The sequence below is a fragment of the Apodemus sylvaticus genome, chromosome 3, assembly GCF_947179515.1.
Source record: "Apodemus sylvaticus chromosome 3, mApoSyl1.1, whole genome shotgun sequence".
NCBI lineage: Eukaryota > Metazoa > Chordata > Mammalia > Rodentia > Muridae > Apodemus > Apodemus sylvaticus.
This window is the reverse complement of record NC_067474.1, coordinates 147,214,767-147,227,268: the sequence shown is the minus strand read 5'-3', so window position 1 is coordinate 147,227,268 and position 12,502 is coordinate 147,214,767. Positions and strand designations below refer to the sequence as shown.

Here is a 12,502-nt window from a genome sequence, read left to right as displayed (position 1 = left end):
TTGGCTTTCTCAAAGAGAGGGGTGGACCGAGAAGGGATTTCCAGCCTCCATGTGTGTAGGCTTTGACTTTGAGTCTCTCTGATGTCAACCCACACTCCAGAAATCCAGTTCTTCTACCACCACCAATGAGAAGATCACCAAATTGTATGAGTTGGGTGGTGAGCCAGAGAGGAAGATGTGGGTGGACCGGTACCTGGCCTTCACGGAGGAAAAGGCCATGGGCATGACAAATCTGCCTGCTGTGGGGAGGAAGCCTCTGGACCTCTATCGCCTCTATGTGTCTGTGAAGGAGATTGGTGGGTTGACTCAGGTAAGCACCAGACGGTTTGCTTCTGAGTGTGCCATTCATCCCACAGCGTTGTGCTCTGAGACTTTCAAACATGTGATCTTAAAATCAAGGTCTATAAACCATATGAGCTTCCGTTCTTCTTAATGGGAAAACAGGGACCTTTGTCCTGTCGGATGTCACAAATAATCCACGTAAACCTTACAGCAAGAGTCCCTGTGAATCACTTCTGTGATGGTATGGAAGCCAGGTTCATTGGTCCTTTGCATTTAAAAAACTTGCAGAAAAGATATAATTTCAGAAATTGCTTACAGAGAGGTTACAGCGGAAGAAGTAGAATGCTGTGACCCCAGAGCATGGGTCGTGCCTTACTGGACATGCCATTGCTGTACACTTTACAGCTCTGTTTGTATGCAGCCAGAGAGGCTAACTAAGGGTAGCTCACTTTGCCTTTGTAGGTTTTCTTCTGTGATCTTCTCTTTTATTATACAGACTAGAAACCCTGGAGTGGGGTTGGGAGAGCCTGACAGGGAGAAACTTATTCCAAACCTTCTAAAGCAGAAAAGGAAAACAGCTGTCACCAGCAGAAAAGAAAGTGATTGGACTGAAGCCAACTACCAGTCATTTATGAGTCCCTTCTCCCTCAGGCTGCCTTCCCCTCCCCCACACAGGAAAACAAAACAAAATAGGACGCGTGCAGGCTGCCATGTCCCTGGCGTGGGAAGCAAACCCACACAGGGCTTCTGAGGCGACCTGTGTCCATCCCTACTTTCCACTGTTATTTGGTCCGTGTTTCCCACTTGGGATAGGGAGAATTAGATTGCTTCTAACTTTGCCTTCTTCTGATTGTTGGGCCTCTGAACAAAGCTTGTCTTCCAGTTGGAAAAGGAAATCTTTCAGTTGCTGTTAAGTAGTTGTATTCTAAAGACAGTAAGAATTCATTTCTGAGTGAAGGCCCTGAGAAAAGCAAGCGTAAGTCCCAAACCAGGTCAGTGCGAGGCCAGGCCTTACCGGGTGGGCGGGAACGTGCAGAGTTTTACGTGACTGTGCTAGCTGTAAACTGCCAAAGTGTTACTCTGACCAGGGCCACCTTAGAAAGTGTTTCCAGTCACCTCTTCTATGGAGGTTATCTCTGCTTCCCTAAGCACTGTGGATCAAAGGTATCATATCCCCTAGTCTTTCCTTGTGGTCAGGATTGCAATGCCCGTGTTCTCTGCACTGGACGGATAAGCTTGCCTTGTTCATAAGAATGCATCGTGGATCCAAGCCTATCTGTATCACAGTACAAAATAGAAGGAACATTCGGGAAATGGTCTTGGTCAGTGTGCCCTGAAGAAAGGCAGAACAGTGTACTGGCTGTGGACAGCCTCACACTGACTGTGAAGAGTCGTGTAAAAATCAGTAGCTTTAAAAAGTCAGTGAGAGGGCGAGGGTTAGAGCATGAAGTCCAGACACTGAATTCTGTCCAGTGTCGGCCTGTTTTAAATAAGCCGTGCTGCTTGCAGGTATTTTAAGCTATAAGCTTGCAACAATCTTTTTGGGCTTAGCACCTGTGAGCTGGAAGGCCAGGTCAGCTGTATACTCTGACCCTTCTGGTGGTGTTTCAGGTCAACAAGAACAAAAAATGGCGGGAACTTGCAACCAACCTCAATGTGGGAACATCGAGCAGTGCTGCCAGCTCCTTGAAAAAGCAGTATATCCAGTGTCTGTACGCCTTTGAGTGCAAGATAGAGCGGGGAGAAGACCCACCCCCTGATATCTTTGCAGCTGCTGATTCCAAGAAGTCCCAACCCAAGATCCAGCCTCCCTCTCCTGGTAAGAATGGCTGGGCACCCCCACCCCCACCCCAAGGCTAAGAGCATACTCTCTTAGGTAGTGGTGCCTCTGTCACTCCAGGGAGCAGAGCAGATGTCAGAATGTGTGTTTTTACCCTTCCACGTGGCTTAGCAGGTCGGCAGACTGAGGAGCAGGAGTGGCGACTCCCTTGGGAGGTGCTGTGCTACAGCCTTAAGTTTTAACTTTCTAATTTTCCTGTTGTACACCTGGCATCTTGCCAAATGTTTGTAAACTAGTGAGGGGGAGGGACACCAGAGGAGTGAGGGAAAACTGACAAATAGCAGCGTGGTTGGGCCATCTGGGAGCTTTGGCCTGCTGATGTCAGCGCCTTAGATTGCAGCTCAGACTAGAGCCTGAAATTCCCCAGAGAGCTAAGATGGTAATGAATGGTTAAGGGAAAGAATATGAATGGAACTTTGTGATGACAGGAGTTCTGCTTTACCCTCTGTTCTCAGAGGAGGCTGGGGCCTAGGCTAGCTTGGGAAAGAGGCCAGGGCCCTAGAAGGTAGGTGTAAACATATATGCCCTGCCTTTGACCTCGGAGGGTGTACTGCGTGCCCGAGATGACTCATCAGCTTGCGAAGGCCTCAGTGTGCTATCTAATGCTATGAACCGGTACCTGATGGGAGCATTCATTACTAGGCGTGTGCTCTTTAGAGGAATATTAGAACCTAGAGGTGACATTTTGCTGTGTGCCTAACAGACAAATCTAGGCTCTGGCCATGTGACTCCTGCACCCCATGTTTCAGGGGGCTCTAGTTACTTCACTGTCACTGATGTTTAATACGTTAGACAAGTTCTTTGGAGAAATAATGCAAGGCGATCAGGAAGCTACCCACAGCTTAAATTGTTTGGTGTGAAATAATGTTCACCTCTTCTCTTTAAAACCACAAATGCAGCCAAACATGGGGGGGGGGTGTTATTTATTGTATCACAATTGTGCAACTCTTATTTGTGAATGCTCAAATGCCAGTTATAGCAGGACATTCCTGCGTACGTGACAAAAATCTCTTCCCTTCTCTATAACTTGTCCTTTTATACCACCGACTGAGAGAAGTCTGCTTGAGTCTGCTCATGTATTCTTAGGACCATCTCTTACAGAGGGATCCTGGGAAGGCAAACACAGTGTCAATCCCAGAGACTGAAAGAAAGGATCCCAGTTCCAACCAGCCTGGGCTCTCCAGTGTGAGACCCCGTCTAAAACGAAACAGACTCACATGAATGAACACGCACACACAAGAGTCTACAGCATTTGTAATTTTGTAAGAGTTAAGTACTTTTCTTACAAGTTAGTGGCTCACTCTGTATCTCTGTTCACAGCGGGATCAGGGTCTATGCAGGGGCCACAAACTCCTCAGTCAACCAGCAGTTCTATGGCAGAAGGAGGAGACCTGAAGCCGCCAACCCCAGCATCCACACCACATAGTCAGATTCCCCCCTTACCAGGCATGAGGTAAGTGAGGCTCGTGATCGGGAACTCGAGTGTCCCTAGGGGTAAAATTTCGGTAACCCAAGGGCAGTTATCGACTCCCTTGCCCCAGTGGTGGCTCCTGTGGTTCTCACCTTAACTGAGGAATTGGTCAATTGGGGCTTCATCAGTTTCCCTCACTCTGGAGCAGGAGCAACTCAGTCGGAATCCAGGATGCCTTTCCTGATGGAAGTGACCCCACATTCCAGAAGCGGAATTCCATGACTCCAAACCCTGGGTACCAGCCCAGTATGAATACCTCTGACATGATGGGGCGCATGTCCTATGAGCCAAATAAGGATCCTTATGGCAGCATGAGAAAAGGTGACTGACTGCTCGATGTGTTGGCTTCCGCTTGTGGGGTTTGAGTCGCTTGGTGCTGTTATGAGGTAGCCTCTGAAATGCTTGTCTGTGTTCGTCCCTGGCCCCGGCCCCGGCTCTCCTCCCTGCCTGCCTTCCCCTCTCCTTTCTGGTGTGAAGCTAGAGGTTAAAGCTAGGAAATCACTTAGCTAGGCAAGCATCATCCCGCTGGGCCACCAGCCTCTTTTTTCCCCCTTTTCTCTTTCAATTTGCTTTACCTAGCCACTCTTAAGACTTGGCATTCTCTACTTAGCCTGTCAGGAAAGAAACAGGAAGAAACCATGCTCTGTAGAGAACATGGAACCATGGGTTAGGAATGTGTAGATGGCAGAGCCTGCCAGCCTGCTGCTTTTCTCACCCATCGCCTTCCTCTCTGTGCTCAGCGCCAGGAAGTGATCCCTTCATGTCCTCGGGGCAGGGCCCCAATGGCGGGATGGGTGACCCCTACAGCCGTGCTGCTGGCCCTGGGCTGGGAAATGTGGCGATGGGACCACGGCAGCACTATCCCTACGGAGGTCCTTACGACAGAGTGAGGTAAGCCCTGTCCCCGCCCCACCCTTGCTGCCCCAACACTGCCTTGTGCTCAGTTCCCTTCTCCAATGTTGTTTAGGACGGAGCCTGGAATAGGACCTGAAGGAAATATGGGCACTGGAGCCCCTCAGCCAAATCTCATGCCTTCCACCCCAGACTCGGGGATGTATTCTCCTAGCCGATACCCCCCGCAGCAACAGCAGCAGCAACAGCAGCAGCAGCAGCAGCAGCAGCAGCAACGGTGAGTAAATCCTACTTCCTCTGCCTGTGTTGCTCAGGTTTTGTGATTCTCCGCCTTGACCCACTTTCTCTTCTGCAGACATGATTCCTATGGCAATCAATTCTCTACCCAAGGCACCCCTTCCAGCAGCCCCTTCCCCAGCCAGCAGACCACAATGTATCAGCAGCAGCAGCAGCAGCAGCAGGTAAGGGAGGGAACTGGGGATATACTGACGCACCCTTGAAAGCAGGAAGCAACCAAGTGTAATCACTAGCAGTCTGTAAAGTTCACTTTGGCTATTGCATACATAGTCCTCTTACCCAACTAGGCAGTTCTACTTAGACAGTCACATGCCTTCCTTATATCCAGTCTCTCTTCTTTTTGTTTTTTTGTTTTGTTTTGTTTTTTGGATTTGGTTTTTTGGGGGGGGGGGTTCTCCGAGACAGGGTTTCTCTATATAGCCCTGGCTGTCCTGGAACTCACTGTGTAGACCAGGCTGGCCTCGAACTCAGAAATCCGCCTGCCTCTGCCTCCCAGAGTGCTGGGATTAAAGGCGCACGTGCCGCCACCACCTGGCTCAAGTCTCTTCTTAAAAGGACTAAAAACAAGAGTTTATTTTGATTTTTGATGTTTTATATATTTTTATATTTGAAAGGAGAGCTCTAGAAGACAAAATAGTTGCTCTCAGAAACAGCTTCAAAAAATAATTTACAAAAGCGTTTGCTTTCTTGGTATCTGTCCTGTCTTTCAGGGAGGGCAAAAGAAAAATGAGTTGATATCTAATAAGTGGAAGCCATCCATGGCTCTTGGGAAATTGAGTGGCTTTTTTTGTGACTTGGTACACGATATTCATTTCCCTCTGCTTTCTCTGTTTTAGAATTACAAGAGGCCCATGGACGGCACATACGGCCCTCCTGCTAAGCGGCACGAAGGGGAGATGTACAGTGTGCCATATAACTCTGGGCCAGGGCAGCCTCAACAGCAACCGCTGCCTGCAGCTCAGTCCCAGTCTGCCAGCCAGCCACAGGCTGCCCAGCCTTCCCCTCAGCAGGACGTGTACAACCAGTACAGCAATGCTTACCCTGCCACTGCCTCCGCTGCTACTGAGCGCCGACCAGCAGGCGGACCCCAGAACCAATTTCCATTCCAGTTTGGCCGAGACCGAGTCTCTGCACCTCCTGGTTCCAGTGCCCAGCAGAACATGCCACCACAGATGATGGGCGGCCCCATACAGGCCTCAGCTGAGGTTGCTCAGCAGGGCACCATGTGGCAGGGACGGAATGACATGACCTACAATTATGCCAACAGGCAGAACACAGGTTCTGCCCCACAGGGCCCTGCATATCATGGTGTGAACCGAACAGATGAAATGCTCCACACAGATCAGAGGGCCAACCATGAAGGCCCATGGCCTTCCCATGGCACACGCCAGCCTCCGTATGGTCCTTCAGCCCCTGTTCCCCCCATGACAAGACCCCCTCCATCTACCTACCAGCCCCCACCAAGCATGCAGAATCACATTCCTCAGGTATCCAGCCCCGCTCCCCTCCCCCGGCCCATGGAGAACCGTACTTCTCCTAGCAAGTCTCCATTCCTGCACTCTGGGATGAAAATGCAAAAGGCGGGTCCGCCGGTGCCTGCTTCGCACATAGCGCCTACCCCTGTGCAGCCGCCTATGATTCGGCGGGATATCACCTTCCCACCTGGCTCTGTAGAGGCCACACAGCCTGTGTTGAAGCAGAGAAGGCGGCTCACAATGAAAGACATTGGTAAGGAGACCTCCCTGATTGGGTGGCTCAATCTACCCCTTTCCATCTTTCACATGGTTCCCTCCATCCCGGTATCCTGGATGTGGTTAAATCTGGGACAGTATTTACTAAAAGAATGCCAAAGAATTGGAGGATGGAAGAAATAAGCTGATTTCAGGTTTTTCTTCAAGGCTCTGCCATATGCTGGTGTCCTAGACAGCTTAGAAGCAATGAAGTCAGACTAGCCTGACTAATGGAGCAGCCTTGGGGGTGCCTCTAGCCAGCGGGGGCTTGGTGGATGGACAACACAGAGGTTTATTTCAGGAACCCCGGAAGCATGGCGGGTAATGATGTCCCTCAAGTCTGGGCTCCTGGCAGAGAGCACGTGGGCGCTAGACACCATTAACATCCTCCTGTATGATGACAACAGCATTATGACCTTCAACCTCAGCCAGGTGAGTGCAGGCTTCTGGGCACGGCGGGGCAGGTACCGGTGATGTGATAGCACTCCGGCACAGCAGAACAAAGCGACCCTCGGCCCTTGTCACCATGCTAGCTCAGTGCTTGCAGTGTGCGTCCTTGACCCTTGCTCACATGGGGATGGGGCATTGTACACAGGGGTAGTTTTCATGAGTTGTAAAGACTGAGTTCAAAAGGAACTCGGGTGTGGCTTTCAAGAAAGGGTTTCTCTCTCTCTGCGTGTCTCTGTGTGTGTGTGTGTGTGTGTGTGTGTGTGTGTGTGTGTGTGTGTGTGTGTGTGTACACGCACGTGCGCACGAGGGTCCCCCGCCTGATGGCAGTTTCCATGGCTGTAGTGACCCTTGCTCTGTAGACTCCTTCGCCTGCTTCTCACTCCTAAGTGCTGGAATTAGAGGCGCTATGCACAGCTGGGGTTAACATTCTGTTATTGGTAAGGATCCAGCATGATGGCTCAATGCACAAAGGCCCCTGCCCCTGGGGCCTAGTTCAGTTCCCACACATAGAAAGCTATAAAGATAAAGACCTGACTTCAGAAATCATCTTCCCTCCTCCCATAATGCTTCCATTTGTTCATTTATTTATTTATTTATTTATTTATTTATTTTCAAGGCAGGGTTTCTGTTTTTAGTCCTGGCTATCCTGGAAGTCATGTAGACCAGGCTGGCCTCAAACTGAGAAATCTCCCTGCCACATTCAGCCTCCCAAATGCTGGGGCTAAAGCTATGCACCAGGACCACTGTGGAGACTAGGATTGTCATTTAGATGGTAAAGTGCTTCCCTGACATGGTCATGGACCAGAGATGGACTTCTAGTACCATAAAATGTGTGGTGGTGCACACATAATCCCAGCACTTGGGAGGTGTAGGTAGGAGATTAGAAGTTCAAAGTTGCCTATAATCCCAGCATTTGGGAGGCAGAGGCAGGTGGAGTTCTGAGTTTGAGTTCCAAGACAGCCAGAGCTATACAGAGAAACCCTGTCTCAAAAACCAATATATATAATATATATTATGATGATAGCAGAAGTAAAGATTTCCCACTGGGGACATATTTCTAGTCTACCATGAAGAGTAAGGTAGTAACTATCAGTGATTAGGGTGGTTCCCTTCCTCCCCTCCCCTTCCATGTCTGTACTGAGATAGAAGAGGGTGCTGATCTTAGTCGTCTTGTAAGAGTGTGGTCTATGGGAATCTAAGCCAGCCAGTGCTCTTAACTGCTGAGCCATCTCTCCAGCTCCTGCATCGCGTGTATCACTAGATATTTGAACTTTGGATTTTCCTGTTTGTTGAGGAGCCGACTAGGGGTACTTCATTGGATTACTGTGCTCTTGCCTTGGTTACTGTTTTATTTCACATTATCATTGTTAGAGGGGAGTTGAGTAGATGGCTCAGATTCATTTTGGTTTTCTGAAACAGTTTCACTGTGTCCCTGGCTGGCTTTGAACTTATCGAATTCTACCTGCCTCCACCTCCCACGTGCTGGATCAAATGCATGTACTAGCACGTCCAGGTCATAGTCTTATTTTTGCCCAGGTTCACATAGCCTTCAGCATCTTTCTAATTACAAAGCCTGCCTTTATTTAGGATGTACTTTTTGATAAAGGATATCACATTGTAGCTCATGTCTAGTCTGGGATTCACTATATATTCCGGAACAGCCTGGCCTTGAACTAAGGCAGACAGACCTCTCCCTGGTTTCCCAAACCCTTGGATTACATTTTTGGTTCACCATAGCTGGTCAAAACATGACTATTTCCATTTTATAATAGTCTTGGCCGGGCGTGGTGGCGCACGCCTGTAATCCCAGCACTTGGGAGGCAGAGGCAGGCGGATATCTGAGTTCGAGGCCAGCCTGGTCTACAGAGTGAGTTCCAGGACAGCCAGGGCTATACAGAGAAACCCTGTCTCGAAAAACAAAAAAACAAAACAAAAAAAACAGTCTTGACTACACCAGCTACACCAGGACCAACTTTATAATGCTCAGGAATTTATCACCATATCATTACAGCTAATTTCTGGGAAAAGGAGTATTGAAACCAAAATCTTTACAACTCTAATAATCAGATGGATTTTGGGCAAAAGTTAATGTGACTAGAAACTCGTGGCGCATAGATGGGCATGTGCTGACCGAGCATTCCCTACTCTAGCTCATGCTGGAAAGGAGGGCATCCCAGCCTGCTTAAGACGTGGGCTCCATGTGGCCGTGAGACAACCGAGACCACTGGAAGTGGACAATGGCAGTGACCAGAGGCCTAGTGCAACACAGCATGCATTCAGAAAGATGTGTTTGAAGGGATGGGTGGTACTGATAATGAGACACAGACTATAGCTGACATTTCTATGTCGCTGGAATCCGGCTGATGTGACCACTGTTTGGGTCAAAGAAAACATTGTTCCTTGGGGGTTGGGGGAGAGATGGTTCTAGAAAAGTAAAGTAAAGAGAGTGTGCTGAGAAGCCTGTGAGGTCTTGGGGACTCCTGTCAAGAAGTCTTCCCTTCCTTTATTTCCTTTTCTCTCTCTTTCAGCTCCCAGGGTTGCTAGAGCTCCTTGTGGAATATTTCCGTCGATGCCTGATTGAAATCTTTGGCATTTTAAAGGAGTATGAGGTGGGCGACCCAGGCCAGAGAACATTACTAGACCCTGGGAGATTAACCAAGGTGTCTAGCCCAGCCCACACGGAGGAAGAGGAGGAGGAGGAAGAACACCTAGATCCTAAGCTGGCGGAGGAGGAGGAGGGGGTTGGAAATGATGAGGAGACGGCCTTTCTGGGCACAGACAAGCTGTCTTCAGAGAGTAGTGAGGAGAAGCTAGTCAGTAAGTTTGACAAGCTTCCAGTAAAGATCGTGCAGAAGAATGACCCATTTGTTGTGGACTGCTCAGATAAGCTTGGGCGCGTGCAGGAGTTCGACAGCGGCCTGCTGCACTGGCGGATTGGCGGTGGGGACACCACTGAGCACATCCAGACCCACTTTGAGAGCAAGATTGAGCTGCTGCCTTCCCGGCCTTGTGTGCCCTGCCCAGCACCCCCTCGCAAACGCCTCACAACAGTAGAGGGTATGCCAGGGACAACGGAGCAGGAGGGTCCCCCGCCTGATGGCCTTCCAGAGAAAAGGATCACAGCCACTATGGATGACATGTTGTCCACGCGGTCTAGCACATTGACTGACGAGGGAACAAAGAGTGCAGAGGCCGCCAAGGAAAGCAGCAAGTTTCCGTTCGGCATCAGCCCAGCACAGAGCCACCGCAACATCAAAATTTTAGAGGATGAGCCCCATAGTAAGGATGAGACCCCACTGTGTACCCTTCTGGACTGGCAGGATTCCCTTGCTAAGCGCTGTGTCTGTGTCTCCAATACCATCCGGAGCCTGTCGTTTGTGCCAGGCAACGACTTTGAGATGTCCAAACACCCAGGGCTGCTGCTTATCCTGGGCAAGCTGATCCTGCTGCACCATAAGCACCCAGAGCGCAAGCAGGCCCCACTGACTTACGAGAAGGAGGAGGAACAGGACCAGGGGGTGAGCTGTGACAAGGAGGAATGGTGGTGGGACTGCTTGGAGATGCTCCGGGAGAACACGCTGGTCACTCTCGCCAACATCTCGGGGCAGTTGGACCTATCCCCGTACCCCGAGAGCATCTGCCTGCCTGTCCTGGACGGACTCCTACACTGGGCAGTTTGCCCTTCAGCTGAAGCCCAGGACCCCTTCTCAACGCTAGGCCCCAATGCCGTCCTCTCTCCCCAGAGATTGGTCTTGGAAACCCTCAGCAAACTCAGCATCCAGGACAACAATGTGGACCTGATCCTGGCCACGCCCCCTTTTAGCCGCCTGGAGAAGTTGTATAGTACCATGGTGCGCTTCCTCAGTGACCGAAAGAACCCAGTGTGCCGGGAGATGGCCGTGGTACTGCTGGCAAACCTGGCCCAGGGGGACAGCCTGGCAGCCCGGGCCATTGCAGTGCAGAAGGGCAGCATTGGCAACCTCCTGGGTTTCCTGGAGGACAGCCTTGCTGCCACACAGTTCCAGCAGAGCCAGGCCAGCCTCCTCCATCTGCAGAACCCACCCTTTGAACCAACGAGTGTGGACATGATGCGGCGGGCTGCCCGGGCACTGCTTGCCCTGGCCAAGGTGGACGAGAACCACTCAGAGTTCACTCTTTATGAGTCACGACTGTTGGACATCTCCGTGTCCCCACTGATGAACTCAGTGGTTTCCCAAGTCATTTGTGATGTACTGTTTCTGATTGGCCAGTCATGACAGCCGTGGGACACCTCCCCTCCCCGTGTGTGTGTGAGTGTGTGGAGAACTTAGAAACTGACTGTTGCCCTTTATTTATGCAAAACCACCTCAGAATCCAGTTTACCCTGTGCTGTCCAGCTTCTCCCTTGGGAAAGCCTCTCCTATTTCTCTTTCCTCCCAGCCCTCACTCCCTCACACCTTTCTGTTCCTCATCCTCACCTGCTTCCCTCAGGACCCCACCCTGTTTGAAAAGACAAAGCTCTGCCTACATAGAAGACTTTTTTATTTTAACCAAAGTTACTGTTGTTTACAGTGAGTTTGGGGAAAAAAAATGGCTTTCCCGGTCCTTGCATCAACGGGAAGCCACATTTCATAACTGTTTTTAATGGTTAAAAAAAAAAAAAGGAAAAAAAATACAAAAAAACCCTGAAGGACAAAGGTGACTGCTGAGCTGTGGTTTGTCGCTGTCCATTCACATTCTCGCAGGAGCCGAGAAGTTCGCAGTTGTGAGCAGACCCTGTTCACTGGAGAGGCCTGTGCAGTAGAGTGTAGATCCTTTCATGTACTGTACTGTACACCTGATACTGTAAACATACTGTAATAATAATGTCTCACATGGAAACGAGAGAAGACGCTGGGTCAGCAGCAAGCTGTAGTTTTTAAAAATGTTTTTAGTTAAATGTTGAGGAGAAAAAAAAAAGGCTTTTCCCCCAAAGTATCATGTGTGAACCTACAACACCCTGACCTCTTTCTCTCCTCCTTGATTGTATGAATAACCCTGAGATCACCTCTTAGAACTGGTTTTAACCTTTAGCTGCAGCGGCTGCGCTGCCACGTGTGTATATATATGACGTTGTACATTGCACATACCCTCGAATCTCCACAGTTTGGTCCCCTTCCCAGCCACCCCTTTATAGTATGGCGAGTTAACAAGTTGGTGACCTGCACAAAGCGAGACACAGCTATTTAATCTCTTGCCAGACATTGCCCCTCTCGGTGCGATGCTCTACAGGTCTCTGTAAAAAGCCCTTGCTGTCTCAGCAGCCAATCAACTTACAGTTTATTTTTTTCTGGGTTTTTGTTTTGTTTTGTTTCCTTTCTAATCGAGGTGTGAAAAAGTTCTAGGTTCAGTTGAAGTTCCTGATGAAGAAACACAATTGAGATTTTTTCAGTGATAAAATCTGCATATTTGTATTTCAACAATGTAGCTAAAAACTTGATGTAAATTCCTCCTTTTTTTCCTTTTTTGGCTTAATGAATATCATTTATTCAGTATGAAATCTTTATACTATATGTTCCACGTGTTAAGAATAAATGTACATTAAATCTTGGTAAGACTTTG

At 49.4% G+C, this 12,502-nt stretch overlaps 1 protein-coding gene across 4 annotated transcripts in view; it reads left to right on the top strand.

Moving 5' to 3' along the window:
• Arid1a (AT-rich interaction domain 1A) overlaps positions 1 to 12,502 on the top strand; it is a 78,676-nt gene extending 66,174 nt beyond the window's left edge. For 3 of the 4 annotated variants that reach the window (XM_052177661.1, XM_052177660.1, XM_052177657.1), the window contains 10 exons: positions 101 to 310; positions 1,894 to 2,101; positions 3,443 to 3,575; positions 3,739 to 3,914; positions 4,334 to 4,484; positions 4,561 to 4,722; positions 4,801 to 4,906; positions 5,579 to 6,470; positions 6,774 to 6,904; positions 9,451 to 12,502. In XM_052177661.1, coding sequence (XP_052033621.1) covers positions 101 to 310; positions 1,894 to 2,101; positions 3,443 to 3,575; positions 3,739 to 3,914; positions 4,334 to 4,484; positions 4,561 to 4,722; positions 4,801 to 4,906; positions 5,579 to 6,470; positions 6,774 to 6,904; positions 9,451 to 11,178 — 3,897 coding nt within the window. In that variant the 3' untranslated portion in view covers positions 11,179 to 12,502. The remainder of the gene's footprint in view (positions 1 to 100; positions 311 to 1,893; positions 2,102 to 3,442; positions 3,576 to 3,738; positions 3,915 to 4,333; positions 4,485 to 4,560; positions 4,723 to 4,800; positions 4,907 to 5,578; positions 6,471 to 6,773; positions 6,905 to 9,450) is intronic. The other variant, XM_052177658.1, reaches the window with a different exon arrangement.